The 17,907-nt window shown below is 31.4% G+C and overlaps 1 protein-coding gene and 1 long non-coding RNA gene across 4 annotated transcripts in view; one reads left to right on the forward strand and one right to left on the reverse strand.

The window, feature by feature from the left end:
• Positions 1-17,907, forward strand: part of LOC115881397 (dmX-like protein 2) — a 66,735-nt gene that overhangs the window by 44,690 nt on the left and 4,138 nt on the right. For 2 of the 3 annotated variants that reach the window (XM_030898855.1, XM_030898856.1), the window contains exons 22-29: positions 767-948; positions 999-1,133; positions 2,084-2,192; positions 5,010-5,261; positions 7,754-7,837; positions 14,645-14,705; positions 16,941-17,149; positions 17,252-17,321. In XM_030898855.1, the coding sequence (XP_030754715.1) occupies positions 767-948; positions 999-1,133; positions 2,084-2,192; positions 5,010-5,261; positions 7,754-7,837; positions 14,645-14,705; positions 16,941-17,149; positions 17,252-17,321 (1,102 nt within the window). The remainder of the gene's footprint in view (positions 1-766; positions 949-998; positions 1,134-2,083; positions 2,193-5,009; positions 5,262-7,753; positions 7,838-14,644; positions 14,706-16,940; positions 17,150-17,251; positions 17,322-17,907) is intronic. The other variant, XM_030898857.1, reaches the window with a different exon arrangement.
• Positions 12,045-12,655, reverse strand: LOC115881398. Its single transcript, XR_004050039.1, has 2 exons — positions 12,358-12,655; positions 12,045-12,106 (listed from the first exon to the last, which is right to left on the reverse strand). It is a non-coding gene; the product is annotated as an uncharacterized LOC115881398 (long non-coding RNA).

The raw sequence follows: 17,907 nt of genomic DNA on the forward strand, positions 1-17,907 counted from the left end.
CGAACTTATGTATGTTATTTAAACGTATGTGACAGGCTTTTTTTATTTCACAGGATAACTTCAAATTTCGGATGTCGTACCATCGGATTTCGGATGCATGAGACTCCGGCTTTACTCGTCGCTTGCTTCTGGCCATTCATCACCGAAAGAATATGTGCTCTGCGCACGCAGCTTACTGCTTGGCGTTACGAGTTGCGAGTACGACAAGCGACGGCGAAAAACCGTATTTTTACATACGAGCGAAATTTCGCTCGAGCGATCGCTCGATTATTGAAATCGCTTGAAACTCGAGTACTCGATTATTTAAATTAATCGGTTTTTCCTACCACTGCAATTTATCTACGTATTTTTAAATCTTTATTAAATAATAAACATCAAAAATTCTATTTTTAAATAAAATATAAAAAGCTGTAATATAGTTTTTATGTAATTTTATAAATTAAATATTTTGAAAATAGTTTAAAATGTACAAGGTGGCGCCTTTGATACAACGGAACGACAAAACGGAGTGAAACGTTACACTGAATACAAAACATTTTAAATTTGAATAAAATCTACATAAATTACTATTTACCCTTTATAGGATGCTTTAATGTTCAAGTAATTTTTTTTTCGATTCATCCAGTTATATTATTTATGAGGTATTTTATATAAATGCTCAGTTACATTTTTATGTGTAAGAAAATATGTGTAACTTTTTATACAATTTTCTTTTATGGGGTGTACATACGTATCAAGATTCTTAATAAGAAAATTATTTATTTAGGTTGCTTGTCTTGAAACATCAGAATTACCGGTATCAAGTCCTTTAATCCATAGTGCTTTGCGAAGCTTAACACAGTGGCAAGAAAACCTGAGAAGAGAACTTGAGCTAAGGCAGACACCTCCAGAATATATTCCAGGGTGTTTTGTTGAAAATACAACTGGACCACCTATTCAAAAATACAGGTAGATGAAAACTTTTTTTGATGTTTCATGTTCTTATTAATTTTTTATAGACAAATTTTGGAACCACATAACACTCCATTCTCTACCAAAAGTTCGGCGGGTCCGGCACGAGTTTTGTGGAGTTATTTAGTTCATCAAGAATCAGTGCAGGAAATTTTCATTAGGGCAGTGTTTGGCAAGAGAAGGTATTTTTTTCTGGAGTAGAAGAAATAAATAAGATAAATAATATTAAACTTAAATGGTCTATAAAACGTCTTTTTGCAAACAGAGGGTTTGTTTAAGTCTCTTTATTGGGTTTGTAAAATTTAAATTAAAGATCGATATTTTTTCATCTCTAAGCAATGAGTTGATTCTCACAACTTTAAGACTCGTTCAAATAATTCATTCAATCAATGCGCATCTCTACCATGCTGGGTGTTTTTCAAAAGTGTTTTTAGGTAAAAAATGAGATTTGGTATGTTAGTATATGACATAAATCAGGATTGATTGACGTATTCAATTATTTTTGGTCACTTCCTGTTTCACTGGAAATTACTACAACTTTTGATTTTGAAATAGTACTCTCAGTACTATTTTTTACTATTTGATAAAAAATTACATTCTGAATAGAATGACATCAATGTCAATTTTTGATATGTTTGCCTAAAGGTTTGCCTATAAGAATAGTACTTGAAATTTCAATGGCTGTGTTCATAACGACAATTTGACTCGACATACCATAAGTATGTGCTACCAAATTATGATGCCACTTTTGAAAAACACCCGGTATTGTGAAAACATTTTCCATATTTTTATAAACAAGTACAAAGTGGATCGGATTTATTGAAAATTTGTTCTTAAATTGGGAAAACTAACAAAACTAAAAAAATACTACAACTCAAGTCATAGCAAATTATTGCCTTTTACTATACAAAAAAATATCATCAAGAATAATTGTTATATTTTTCAAATCTCATCTAGTGTTAATCTCATTTAGTGTTAGCTCGTGTGTTTCAATTTTATCTTTTAAATTATTTTCCAATTTTAATATATTCATCTTAAGCTTCCAATGTCATAAACCTGTATCCGAGTTTAATTTATAAATCGTTGATTATGATTACAGGTTTAATTCTAATTATAATATTTAAAAATGTAGGTCTATCAGTGCTTTGGACGAAGTTCTTCCTCAATCAGAACCAGCTCTGGAACCTGTTAGAATTATTCATAAAGAACAAGATTCTATATCAGCGTTTTCACTTAATCAGGTAAGGATAAAATAATAAAAATATATGTTTTCAACATATTTCTTTTTTCTTTTAAGCTTTAATTTAACTTACAACATTCGTATCATCTTCATATATAAGTTGTTTGTTCCCAAAAACTTTTATTCTACCACACCTTCGATTCTTTTGTACCATTATGATAATTTGATCCATTAACTAGAGATGGGTAAAAGATCATTACCTGTGACTTTTTCAAGGTGAAATAAAAGTAGCATATCACAGTGATAGGCCGCAAGGCTTTCTGCGTTCTCTACTGTTTCCCATAACACAGTATGCACAGAATAAGCTCTGCCAAGAATATTGATAATTTACCGTCTTGTTATTCGCGGATAAGCGTAGTAAAGTACTATACAAACTAAAGAAACTTACAAATTCGTTAGAAAAGGTATAATATTCGTAAAAAAATCGAGACATGTTATTTATATACAGGGCGGTGCATCGGAACACGGGACATAGGAAAGCCCATGTTAATTTTGAAACGGTCAAATATTATCTCCCCAGATGATTTATGCAACAATTGTATTAGACTTTTTTGAAGAGGCGTTAAAGTTATACTTTTGGGTAGAATTTCGATTCATTTGGAATAGTCATTCAAAACTTATTTGCAAAAATATACCTTCAAATTAGTAAAATTTATAATACTGCCCAGAAAAAGCTACAATTAAAATACAAGCAAGAATGTGATTGTGTCATTGTGAAATTCGATGTCACATTTTGTTTACAAAAATTTGAAGGTACCTTTGAATAAGAAGACTAAGGAAGGAGCATATCAAAAATCTTAGGTACACCGCGATGGGCTTCAAATATGGCCGACTTAAATTCCGGTTTATCAGTGTCGTTCTAATTTTATTTAAAAAATGTAAAACTATGATGTAGGGTAGACTCAATAATTTGTTGTTTTATTTTACGTTGTGAATAAATTGTTAAATAAGTTGGTAGTTATTAAAATTGTTATAAAAATATATAATTCTAATAAAAATAGATAAGTTATAATAAGTATTTATTAAGACAAACATCCGATACGCTACTGAAGCAGGTAAGTCAAATTAACGTATCTAAATTCTTTGACGTCTAATCTTTGACAAGTAATAAATAAAAGCTAAAATGCAAGAAAAATATATAATTTAGTTAATTTAAGTGAATTTCATAAATGATCGGTTTACTACACGTATGTATATTATATAGTCACTTACTAGCGAAAAGTTGTTCCATTATTTCACTCAATTTTTGCCGAGATCTACCGCACGCTACACAACCAACTATTTTGGTCTTTTTCGATAAATCGCGATAGTGTCACTGTTAATTTAAGTTCCGCCACAATTTCCATCTAGATTTACTACCTTTATACAACTATCGGTAGTAGAATAAATAATAAATAACATAAAATAAGCTCCGTAGAGACTGACAAATCCACAAAATTTCAAATCAAATTCAAATGTGTCAAATGAATCGTCAAACAGAACTGTCAAGGATCCCCACCCTAGAGTGCTTTTATGGTGCTTTTTCCGCCCACCATGCATGAATACATGGATAGCATTATGCTCCTTCCTTAGTCTTCTTATTCAAAGGAAGGTACTAAACAGAGCAATTTTGTATAAAATAATTATTATGATTTTAGCAACTTCTGAAAAAATTACCTATTAAATAGTATTCCCGCTGTGTCAGATATGTTGTGTATGCTGTGGAGCACACTAAAAACCCGTCTTTATGGGCATATTAGAGAACAACAGCACATACTACAAACACGTAAACGTTTACGTACGCATGCGCATTTCTTATATTTTTACGGGAATAAGATTCTTTACGTCTACGTATACGTGTCAGCAGCGTCCGACTCGGCCGTAGGCCGTTGTTTTCTGTTAAATACAGAAATTTAGATAGACTGAAAACGACACCTCTGTGGAATGCTAAAGATTCTCCTCTTAACAGCTTTGTATTGTAAGGTGTGAATTTCACAATCATTTGGTGTAGTGTTTGGCTGTGAATGGGGAGTTATGTAAACATTTTATTAATTATTATAGTTTAATAAAGTACAAATATTTCGTTACAAATATTTCGTATGTGAATCAAGTTTGTATCATAATGAACAGCAAACAAGTCATACACCGCGAATACTATTCTCAGTTCAACTAATTCTATTGTAGATGATCATTTCAATGCAGAAAAAAAAATAACCATCTTTTTCAAACCACAGAAATTCTTGTAAACGAAAAAAAAATGTGACATCGAATTTGACAATAACAAAATCATATTTTTGCTGGTATTTAATTGTAGCTTTCTCTGGGCTGTACTATAAATTTTTAGTAATTTGAAGGTAGATTTTTGCAAATAACTTTTAGATGCCTATTCCAAATAAAACTAAATTCTAGACAAGAGTACAACTTTAACGTTTCTTCAAAAAAGTCTAATAGAATTTTTGCATAAAATTATCTGGGAGATAATATTTGACCATTTCAAAATTTACATGGGATTTCCTATGTCCCGCGCTTCATTATACCTGTCAATTCACGTTGTAGCCTAACTCTACTATTTCCTATCCCTTATTTCCCTTTTTCTATGCGAACATTCCAAGTTATATTTTGAAGTTTTATATATCAATTTCTTACATCTACATAATAGTATTTTTAGTTCTATCCTCCACAACCCCTCCGAGGGGACGAATTTTATATTTTTTTGAATTACATATATTATTTATCTTGAGAACGGTTAAAAATATGATAGAGTTTAAACTCGAACATTTTCGGAACCTGAAACTCTAAAACGAATATAAGAAAACTAAAGCATTCTTATATATTTTAGTTAAACGGCGGACTGATAGTTATAGCAACTCCAAGAGAACTTCAGGAAATGGATATATCACTCCTTCTAGAATTACCCTCTTGGTTGGAAGATGAATGCGAATTAGATATCTTAAATCTCACAAAAGACTGTCCAGATGCGACCGTTCCACCATTTTTGGTCATACAAAGTGCAGGAGATAAAAGCAAAGATACCCAACCGGGTAGTCCCCAGCCGGGCATGAGTAGCCAAAGTGGAAGGGGCGCCAGTGTCGTAAGTTTTATAGATGAAAATTCAAAATTTTTAGTAAAAGTAATGAGTAAATTAAATAATATTTTTGCTCATCTTCTGTTTATGACTAACTATAATATTAATATTTCTTGGATATAATGACTATTTTATCAGTTTACTATATTTTATGAATTTATTAACCTATGGCGGTTTGCTTTCTCATTATACAATCCTGTTGTTGTAAATTCTGTACTTGTAAACAGAGGAATAAGCGTATCACAAAAATGAAGGCATTGCATGTATGCAAGAATTACACTGTCAAAATATCTTACGTTTATTTTCCAGCACAAATCTAACTACTAAATTGACATGGCACATTCTGATTTATAGCTGTTTGTTCATACATATGTATGTTTTATCCAAAGAATATGCTATGTATCATGGGAAAATCAGTACCGCTTAATTGTGGTTTTTATAATTTTTTAATAATTACTGACTCATAACCTCCAACTTACATATAACTTTTTGAAACAAAAAGCTAAGGAAGGCGTCTAATATAATTTATATTTTAGGGTGGTCGTTAAAAATTATTTTTTTAACGACCCAAGTAATCCGTCCTTTTGACGAAAAACTACGGGGATTTTTTTTGTATTTAAACAAATGGTATTTTTTTGTATTTAAACAAAAATCTATTGAAATAGTATCTACATATCTATGTATGAATGAATTTTAGATAGATTCTGAGCCTTGTTTGTCACTATTTTTTTTTTCTCTGTTCAATTATTAGTATTTATTCTCCACAGCAGAATCGTTCATTAGTATAACATAAAAATAACTGTAATATTTCAGTATTCCAATATACTCCATGTAGAAATAAATTTGTCAGGCCGCCATGGTTATTATATGATCTCTAAAATTGGTAAAGTAGTCATTGACTTTGGACCTCCCATATATAACTATTATCTTTAGAATTATTCTTGCCGATATTTTAATGCAATAATGATATAATCAGTATGTAACTTAATATGCAATAAATATATTAAAAAAGTAATATGGTATGTATATAATGAAATATTTTCTGTGTTAAGAAATATACTAATATAATTTACATATTCATCTATAGTTAATATATTTTAATTAAAGTTTTAATATTTATTGAATCTCTAGCTGTATTATCATATAAATTTAATTAAAAGAAACCTTGCTACTTAATAATCGTTAACTTTATTTGTAGACATTGGCATAATATAAAAATTAATGTTTTTAAAGGTAAAACAGGTTTTAAGCGACGGACATTTTTTGACAGTAAAACAAAATATAGTCAAAGATGTTCCTTAATTTATAGCAATAATACCATATACAGGACAATATTTTATATACCTAAGATAAATAATGTTGTTTATCTTACCAGAAGAAGTTAATGATTAACTTCCATATAGGATAATAAGAATATAATTCCTTATCCATATGGTGGGCTCTTCCTTCCTGTTGTCACTTCTGTTAACTGTATTAATATGACTCTTTTAACAATATAATAAATATGAACATTTACAACTACTTTTAATGTAACTTTTAAACAAATTTAGTCAAGTTATTTCTGTTCACATAAGAAGAATCGGTATTGACAATAGTAATAAGTTTCCGAAATAAAAAGAAATGCCTTCTTATTTTAATTTAAATATTATGGCTTAAAATTTTGTGTGTTATAACTTAAAACAATCTACTAATAAACATATTTTATAAATAATAGAGTTAAATATTATATATGTATTGATACATTTTTACTATCCATATCTAGAGAAGTATTTCAAGTGATTTAAAGTCCAACTTGCCCTGTAAAATTTGCCTGCGTAATAATACTGACAAAAATAATAATATAAAAAACTGGACCTGCTTAGAACTATATTTCTTCTAGTCTAAAGAACAACCCACCGCGTCATTGCAACACAACAGCATTGCGACCGCCATGACTTGTCAATGGAGGTTTTGCTCATCCGTAAGCGAGACATTTCTATTCTAACGCTATAAAATGATATTTGAAATTATTTCGCGCAGCATTTTCTAATGCCGAGGAGGCGTTCCCCGCCAAAAAATAAGATAGATATATGACGCGTTTGGCCATTTTTTTAGATGCGACGAGTCCCTGTTCCGTTCTTGGGAAAGTTCCAAATACCTGTTCTTGCGGTTCCGCTAGTCACTTTCATAACATAGACTGATTGAATAAAGCCGCCGCGCGCCGCCGCGCCGTCACGCATCGGCAACGGGCATATATCTACATCGACATCGTCCGAAACAGTGATTTTCGGAATATGATAACTGTTCCACAATTGGAACTGTTCCAAAATCACTCTTCCTAGTATTTTATATCAACTCTAATTCTCTAGATATGGATAGCTTAGTCTTCAAAAGAAACTTCTAAAATTTAATAATGTTTATTATTCTATTTTATAATTAATTGGAGTTAAGTGTTTTTTTAACAATAAGCTCATATTACAAGGCTTGTATAATTAAATATGTATTGTGTGGTTGGATAGATGAAGGGGTTGAGCTTCCCGGGCTGTCACGATGCCAATTTTGTCCATCTCGTCTTGCTTCGGTCGGCGCACATGCTTCGACCGGTGTGTTTCTAACACAGCTAATTCTATGTTACTTAGTTTGTTTATTTTCTTGCTTACCGTGCAATTCGTTATTTTAGCTGCATTAGTTTGAATGGTACAAACAATTAGCTGTCATAAGAGCTGTCATTTAGTTGGTTTACAAAGCAAAATAGAATATTTTATATAATATTTAGAAAACACTAGTACAATTTCAATAATTTCACATATGAATATTATTTACATTTAGTTACTTTTCTAAATAACGGTTTCAGTAACGATTAAAATAATTTATATCGATAGAGCCACTCTATCACCAGTTGTCCATAAAGGCCTAAGAAAGTGATCATCATTTTGTATAATATATGATTGAAATTATTATATTTCAACAAATTACATCATATAGTTAATATTTTCTTTGTATATACAATTGATGACTGCTCTCAATATTATATGCAGCAGTAATTATGTAGAGTTTGATAGCATGAAATAATTTTACATGCTCAGAAATTGCAAAGTATAGTAAATCAAATTGCAAGTTAATATTTCCTGTATTATATATGTCAACTTGTATTCAAAATCTTTAATGTTCAAGCTAGTTGACTACTTTTTTTATTTTATAATTATTTGTTATTTGTTCAGTGGTATTATTTCTTTGAAGTATTATACATATAATGCTTTTGTAAATGCGCTTCTTAGATTAGTTAGATTTAGAAATAGGTGATATATTAGTTTTAAGAACTCTTAATATAAAAACTCTTGCATCGGTCACACTAGATATACATGATACCGTTGATTGTAAGTATTGGAAAGATATGCAACCTAAGGGCGAAATCGTGGCAAGGCTGTTTCCCATCTTCTTCTGACAACAATTTTTCCTCTGAGAGTACAAACCCTTCCACGGTTGGAGTTTGGCCCTCCGTACCACCCTTCACATTCGAGGAGCTTGCCTCCGGCTGAGGAACCCGCGAGGTGGAGGATCTGTCTCCATTTTCTCCACCTCTTTAACTAAAGTCTCTCCTTAGATCTGATACCGGTGTTGTCCCGTATCTATAATAGAGGATATGTCTCTCTTTCTCTATTGCCTCCTTGGATTTGAGGTCAATTTCTATTTACTAGTAATATCTGTAATACGTTTGACGCAAATATCTTTGGATGAAAAATCCGCGTTTATGTATTGAAAATTTATTCATGTTAAACATAAAATAAATAACAAAAATAAAAATTCTTTTATAGATACTGAATATTTCGTATGATCGAAAAAAATCGTTTAGTTGGCTTGGAAATGAGGATTATTGCCATTTACCGTAATTTTTACATATGAAATAACAGTGATCTTCATTTCCAAGCCATCTCTGACGCCGTTCTTTGTTTAATCCTATAATATTATATTAAATTACGTATTATTAACGCACTGTACCCAAAATCCGCAAATCTACGGATTAATCCGTAATTCTGGCAGCATTGTCTCAGGCAACCACCCACTTTGTCGACTGAAAGCTAACTTTATCCGCTACGCTGTAAACGCGTGTCAGCGCGCAGAGCTAAATTAAATCTCAGACACCCTGACAGTAACGCCAGCTACATCTCGGACATCTTTTGTGCCACGAAATCGCCCATAAGGTTGCGTATCTTCTTATTTCTTCAATCAACGATGATACTAAGTATGAACTTTAGGATAATATATTAAATATAATGAAAAATTCGTTATATCTATTTAACTAGTAACTATATAATTATAATGTAGTAGTTTAGGCTTTCGCGGCCATCATTTGAAGAAATTAGTTTTTTCGGGTTATTAGACCGTCGTCGGTTAGAATTGCTTCCTAACGTTTCGCTAGCACGAGTGGCTAGCATCTTCAGAGGTGTGTTTGCTCCGACTGCTCACACTAGCAGTGTTGCCAGGTTAAATATTTTTATTTCCCTAGCATAATCTCAAAAAATTCCCTAGAAGTTCCCTAGATTCTCAGTTCCAAAATTCCCTATAATTTCCCTAGAAAACGTTTTATTTCCCTAGAGTTTTCCCGGTTTCCTATTTAAAAAAGTTTTTTATATGTTTTTTTTAATGTGCAGGTATTTTATCTGGTATCTACGAGTACGAGTACGTGTTTCCTTCATAAATAAATAAGTATAGTAAACTATTTAGTTCAGATTTTGAATAAAAAAATATTACCTATTATAATTTGTAGATTATATTATATTGAAAACCATTCTGTAAACATAATAATATTACATGATATTACTATATAGAACACAAAATAAACAAAACAAAAACATTGAACAAAAAATAATATATTCCGAGTAATATTATAACGAATACACTATATACCCTACCTAGTCAGTAATAGGTGCAAGATATATTTGCTTTAAAAATGTATTTCGATTTAAGAAACACAATTTAATAAAATTTTCTGAAAATTCCCTAGAATACTAAAAAATTCCCTGTAATTCTAAAAAATTCCCTCAAATACTAAAAAATTCCCTTTTTCCCTGCAGAGTTCAGTTTTTCCCTAGATCTACTTCTCTGTGCTGCTACTTTGGTCCTAAATATAGCTGGATGCCAAATTCTGTTAAGGTAGAAAGTTTCTTCCGTCCTGTTGAAATTATTTGGGTGTTTGTGAATTTCAACAGCTTCCTTGACCAGACGATATCCAGATGTTGTGGCAATGACTTGGGTGTCTTCGAATTGGATATTGTGGTCACCATCTCTTAGAGCATGTTCTGCTACGGCCGACTTCTTTGTTTGCCCTAATCTGCAGCTTCTCTTGTGTTCTGTAAGTCTCGTTCCTACTGAGCGTTTGGTAGTTCCAATATATACGCTACCACAGGAACAAGGTATACGGTAGATCCCTGCAGAGGATAATGGTTCCCTTTTGTCTTTGGCTGGTCTTAAGCAATCCTTTATTTTCCGGATAGGTTTGTATATGGTTTTGATGTTATGCTTCTTGAGAACTTTACCAATCCTATCGGTGACCTGGGAAACATATGGAAGGAAGGCCTTATTAACGGTGTTTTCCTGTTCATTGACATTAGGTCTCCTCTGCCTAGGTGCCAGCGCCGCCTTTATTTCTCTGTCATTATAGTCATTGGCAATAAAGGCTTTATTTAAATGGCTTAGTTACTCTTGGATGTATTCCTTAGCACAAATGCGTCTAAAGAACACATCCAAGAGGAACTAAGCCATTTAAATAAAGCCTTTCTTGCCAATGGCTATAATGACAGAGAAATAAAGGCGGCGCTGGCACCTACGCGGAGGTGACACGGTACGGAGATACGACGCGGAGGCATCAGTCTAGTGTGAGCAGTCGGAGCAAACACACCTCTGAAGATGCTAGCCACTCGTGCTAGCGAAACGTTAGGAAGCAATTCTAACCGACGCACATAGGTCATTTTCGCCAATTTAGGCGGTAATAAATAATGCCTTTAAAATTTAAATTATTTTTTAAAACAAAAATAAATTTGTTTGGTAAGAAAATAAATAAATGCGTGGGATAATGATATTTTCTTTCATTTTATGCTTGTACAGGGTGTCTTACGAAATATATTATTTTTTTTTCATTTTATTATATCGAACTCAAACAAAAACTGTAGTTCGTTACTTTTTTGTAAGTGAATTTATTAGTATCTAGAAGGTTTACTAAATTTAATTTTTAATTTTAAAGTTAATTGAAAGTAAAAATTAGCTTGAACAATGAAAAAAACAACCTAAAACATTTAACAAATATAAATAAAATGATAATAACACTATTTTACTAGAGAAATTTATGTAATAATATTTTTATTTAATCACTATCGATATCCTCGTCACTACTAAGGGTACAAACATAGTGAAGCATCTAGATGCGATGCTCGCCGCGATGCATCCTACGCGCACGTTCTAAGCACTGCAAACGAGTAAGTGCGCGTAGGATGCATCGCGGCGAACATCGCATCGAGATGCCTCACTATGTAGGTACCCTTTTAGAGACATAATATCGATGATATCATCATCCTGACTAATATTTTCATCAAACTCTGATGCCTGTAAAGTACGCTCTCGAAGTAAATTAAGAACTTCTTTGATAAATGGTTCCTTATTTGACCGTGTTCCCACACATTTAGACAAAGAGTAATAATAATAATAATTACATTTTTTAATAATTTTCACTATTTCATTATAATGTTCGTCGCCAACATGTTGCCCTAAATTTAGCGTGTTCAGAACAAATGGCAAAACAGATGCATTTTTGTTCTTCAAAGAATTGCCTTCACACCAAGCAGAAAACAAGAGAGATTTTTCTATTGACATGGTACCTAAAACAATATATATATTTACTCTTGGCACATCTTGGCAGTTAAATTTAGGATAGATTAATCGATAAAATGATTGTGAATACGAAAAAAATGTTCTTGAAATAAATCTGTATAAATCCTGAATTATAAACATTTTTAAATACAAAGTTATGAAAAAAAACTATTTTTTTCTTATTATTAAAACATTGTATCTTTTCGCCAAGTCACAAGCTTTTTAAACGGATATTATTTTTTTTAATAATAAATCTTACCTTATGGTACACAATAACACAACACTACTTTTTAAACTCACCTTCTATTCGTAACAACAAAATTCGAAACTTTATGAACTAATGACAGTAATTTTACTATGCGAAATAATTCAAACAAACTTTGACATTGTCATTCTGGCCATGGCCACTTCTGTTAATATTAAAATATAATATCGCAGATATAATATCTATGGGGCCCTACCTCCAAGATGAAATATAAAAAAATATTTTTTTCGACATTCAATTTTTTTATTTATTAATTCCTAAAATACATAAAATGACCTATGTGCGACGCACAGTGGGCAAAAATCCAGAAGTATGTTGCAAAAATTCTTTTATTGTACGATTTCATTCAAATTTGGTAAAAACATTCTATGCCAGTAGCCCGTGAACTCAGTTAGTTTTGGCTGACTTGAGATTGGCTGGGGGTGGTGGGGGGGATTCATAAAATGGGAAAATCATCTTTTGATTAATACAGCTACCAAAATGCGGTAAGAATATTTTACATTTCACTTAATTTTACGATTTTTGGCAGAGCCAAGATGAAACAGACAAATATTGAGCAATTATTACTCCTCCGGCATATACAGGGTTTGTTAGGTTAGGTATATATATATTGACATCCTCTGTATCTTTTTTACTCGACGTTTTCGAAAAAAGTGTCTCTAAAAGTTTAATGGTCTGGAATACATTTTTCAAAACAGTCTTCTTTGCATATACAGGGTGCCTTAGAAATCCTGTGCGTGGCCCAACTTTCTTATTTCAAATTAGTACCCAATTTTTTATTTATTTTTTTTTTATTTTCTCCTAAAAATCCTAACTACTTTTATGTAGCATACCCTATACCTAATTTGAAATAAGATAGTTGAACCACGCCCAGATTTTTTGAAGCACTTTGGATATGCGAAATAGACCTTTTTGGCAAATTTATTCAAAACCACTTTCATTTGAGACAGTTTTCGGAAACGTCAAATAAAAAAGATAAAGGGGGTGTCAATGTATAAAAGAAAACCCTAAGTATACTAATCCAATCGAACTTTTATTCAAGATTGTTTGTCATTTGAATAAGTTGGGTCTCTAATAATACCAGACAATATGTGAACAATATTTTATTATTATATTTTGAATAAGTAACAATATTCTGAGACTTAAACAATGACGATTTCGAAAATAACAGAACTTATACCTATTAAAAATATCTAAATTTTATTTTACCACCTACTATTTACTGATATTTTGTTTTATAACAGCTGGAAGCAATGGTCACGAAGTGCACATTTTTAAATCTGAAAGAAAAATCCATTTCATTTAATTTAAAAAATTAGGTACTGTCAAAATTTGTCAATTTGTCAAAAATGTCATTTGACATACCTCTTCGGAAATCTTGAGAAAAATTACGTAACTTTATATTTCAAGTTCTTCTCTAGCTACTATAACAATTAATTTATGAGAAGTATCCACATAAAGAATCTTGCTATACACATACGCATGGAGACATACGCTTCCAATAAGTTTAAAGTTGCGATTTTTTGCGATTTTTTTGACTTAACTTTTCTAAGATAGAATATATGCCACTATCAAAAAAACCTTAAATGATTATGTTCTACTTTGACCTTTACCTAGTTTTTATCCAAAAAATCAAAATAAAAGATCCTTTTTTACTTACCTTGACATTAAATTTACCGCAACCGGAATCTACGTAAAACACATTATGACAATTTCACAATAATTATTGACAGCAAGCTAAGGTCGTCCGATTCAATTGTTATAATACTGTGTCACTTGAATGCAATACCTACTATTTAAAAAATTGTAGAAAAAAGGCAGTTATTGGACACAAATTAACTGAAAATGTAGGTTTTGCGCAAAGTTCGTTTTACAGCCCCTCGAAAGAGACTCCGAATATGTTTTTTTGTTAGTTTTATGTGGTTTCCTCTTAACTAATATGTTTCCAATCTAATGTTATTGCCATAAATGCTAACTGTGGATGTTATTTTTTGCAACTTGGTTTGGACATATTGCCTACTGTGCGACGACGGCCTAATAACCCGAAAAAAACAAATTTCTTATATAATTATAAATGGTACAACATTTTCAAAATGTGTATGATAAACTTGTTACTATAATAATTTAGAATATTATAAGCTCACTTTTTATAATTATCTCAAGAAAGATATAACTTATATTAAGAGTTTTTAAATATCAAAATTGACCACAAATTTTGTATATTCAAACAAATCATAATATTATAGTTTTACGTATAATACAAAGTATATTATTTACGTAGGTTTTGAAACACAAAGTAGATGGAGTCAGGAGAATTACATCCCATCCGCTACTTCCATTGTGTAAGTATCCAAATTTTAATAAATAGATTCTCTTTTCAGAGATCATCGTTATATCTTTTATTTGTCAAATCAATATTAAGCCACGTTTCGCGTGTATACCGCAGATAGTTTTAAAAATAAAGCTATGAAAATGAGACCTCATGATATCTTGTTCGCGCTGAGATTGAGACATTGTTATGTTACAGGTCATTTTTCATCGTTACTTTTCATTTGTATTGTGCTTTTAAATATTATTTTAATAATATTATTTAGAACACAAGGACACCATATAGCCATTTGTAAGATGTATGATTTGTGTTATTGACGGTTAGGGACAACTAACTTCTATACAAAATATCTGTAGGAAAGGTGTAATATTTTAGTATGCTGCCAACTGAAAAAGAAAATTCGTACCATTCATTATCTAAAGTTCCGTACCATTCATTATCTATACAACATTAGACACTATATTTACTGCACTTTTTTCCGATTTAGCTGATATTTTGAATGCGCGTATAAGTAATTAAAAAAAATAAAGAATCACATTACTAAAAATTGTATTAATCAATAATAAATATGTAAAAAGTAAAAATAGATATGTAAAAATATTTAAAAATAAAAAAAAAGATTAAAAAAAGTCGCCTTGACTAGGATTCGAACCTGCCTTACTACGGCTCCAACGTCATAGCAGCGTAAAGTCCTAACGCTTTAACCACGCGGCCACCGAGGACTTGAAAGATTCTATGTAAAATTATTACTTAAAAGATAATGTTTAGTGAAAGTACTTTTTTATTTATAAACATTTATTTAATTCTGTTTTTAGTATTTGTTCTTATAGCGGCAACATAGATACATTATCTGTAAAAATTTCAACTGTCTAGCTATAAAAGTTCATAAGATAGACCTTTGTGACAGACGGACGGTTAGCGAAGTCTTAGTAGTAGGGTTTCCGTTTTTACCCTTTGGGTACGGAACCCTAAAAAGAAAAGTTTTTATGGACTTTTTAGCGAGTTCAATGTAAATTACGTAAAATGTAGTTTATGTCAATTTCTTTTTTGTTTATATTTGTCAATTTAATTATAAATCATGATTGTCTACTTGTCCTAAAATCAACAGAAAAACAAAATTGTTGTATACGGTGGTCCTAGTTTAGCATGGTATTTATGAAAAAGAATAACTACCCTAGTTGATATCGGAATGTGAAATTGCATCCGATAGTGAAATCGCAACCGAAGTTCGCTGGAAATAAAAAAATCACGGACAGATTAACTGTGAAAAGAATCACCTCATGGCAATAGCATTATCTAAACGCGAAAATTATCATTAACGGTAAAATTCACATTCACAGGTTATTTTGGCAGCGAAAAAAAATCACGTTTACTAACACTGTTAATGTTAATTCACGTTTTATCTCCACTCTAGGTGGAAAAAAATCACTGGAGTTTTTCCGATATCATGTATATCAATATAACTTTTTTATTTTTATCAGATAAAAAAAACGATATTTAGTACGTTAGTATATGACATAAATTGGGATTGATTGACGTATTCAATTGTTTTCGGCCACTTCCTGTTTCACCGGAAATTACTGCAACTTTTGATTTTTAAAAGACACCTATTTAGTATTTTTTTACTTTATTACCTATAGAAATGACACTCTGAATAGAATGACATATCATATGTCGACTTTTGACATTTTCGCATATAGTTTATTTGAAATTGTAACGTGCGGTTCATGACGACAATTTAACTCCAAATACCAAGTGTTTGGTTCCAAATTAGTCGTAAAAAATGCATTTTTCAAATATGTTAATGAGCCACCCTCGTTCCATTTAAAAAAATTGAGTTATGATTAAAAATACTATCTAGACTATTAAACAATCAAATCTATTTTTCCAAAATTTTTTGAATAAAAATTAACTGTTTTAACGCAGTCACTCTAATTTGAAATTTTAAATGCTGTTTTTTAAATTGAAAATGTCAAAAGTTGACATATGATCTGTCATTCTATTCGGAATGTCATTTTCTAAATACAATGTAAAAAAATACAATCATAAGTACAAAAATATAATCAAAAGTTGTAGTCATTTCCAGTGAAACAGTAAGTGACCGAAGTAATTCAATACGTCAATCAATCCCGATTTTACTTATACCAAATTTTTTTGTCTGAAAAACGAAGAGTTATAGGGGTGAGCCACTTTTGAAAACACCCGGTGTAAGAAATGTTAACACAAGGTGTTTTTATTTCTAAATTAGATCTGACAGGAGGTACTGATGGATCTGTTCAACTATGGGAATGGGGACACCAACATCCTGTTGCCACGCCTAGATCAGCCGGTACATACGCCAAAGTGACTCGTCTACGTTTCTCTCAGCATGGTAATAAGTTTGGTGTGGCCGATTCGGACGGAAATCTCAGTTTGTTCCAAGTGGGACTGAGCGTTAATGCGACTTGGCCGTTTTTTGTAAGTAAAGTTACTAAACTTTGAATGAACAGCTTGTACTTTTTGATATGTCAACAATCTTATATAAATATTTTTATCTCATAGATGACTTATGTGTTACAGACTCACAATTGCCACAACAAGGGTATTAGTGACTTCGTATTTTTGGGATCTTGTAGTTTACTTGCCACAGGTAATTGCAATATATTTGATACTATGTTGTTTATTATAGGTTGTCCAATGAGAGAATGCAAAACTTTTGCAAATGGTTCGTTAAACTTTTTTAGGATCTGATTTAGATTATTAAAACGGCGTCAGCGACGGCTATGAAATGAAGGTCACTGTCATTTTATATGTAAATTTGTATGGGAAATGTCATCGATCGTCATTTCCCAGCCAACTGGACGCCGTTTTTTTTTTCGATCATAGGGTATAACGCCGTATATTAAGGCTATTTCCAGACGTACTTTTTTAAAAATTAGCTGATTTTTAATTTTAAAAAAACCTGCGTGGTCTGGATTTTAACGCGCAAGACAGCATTATCGACAGCTTAATTGAAAATCAAATGTATTAAAAAGAGATAAAAGTTGGGTGGATACATGTCTTCTATGCGGTATTGCCGGATTTTGCATCGAAATTTCGAACTGCACCACTAGGCGTTTATGACAAATGTTGCTTTTAGGGTTGGAACTTTATTTTTTACAATTAGTTACTCTTTTTACTACAGCTGTTATATTTAGCTTAGATGTATTATCTTCATTTCAGTTCAACATGAAAGT

The sequence above is a fragment of the Sitophilus oryzae genome, unplaced genomic scaffold (assembly GCF_002938485.1).
Source record: "Sitophilus oryzae breed Bouriz unplaced genomic scaffold, Soryzae_2.0 scaffold_1718_pilon_pilon, whole genome shotgun sequence".
NCBI lineage: Eukaryota > Metazoa > Arthropoda > Insecta > Coleoptera > Curculionidae > Sitophilus > Sitophilus oryzae.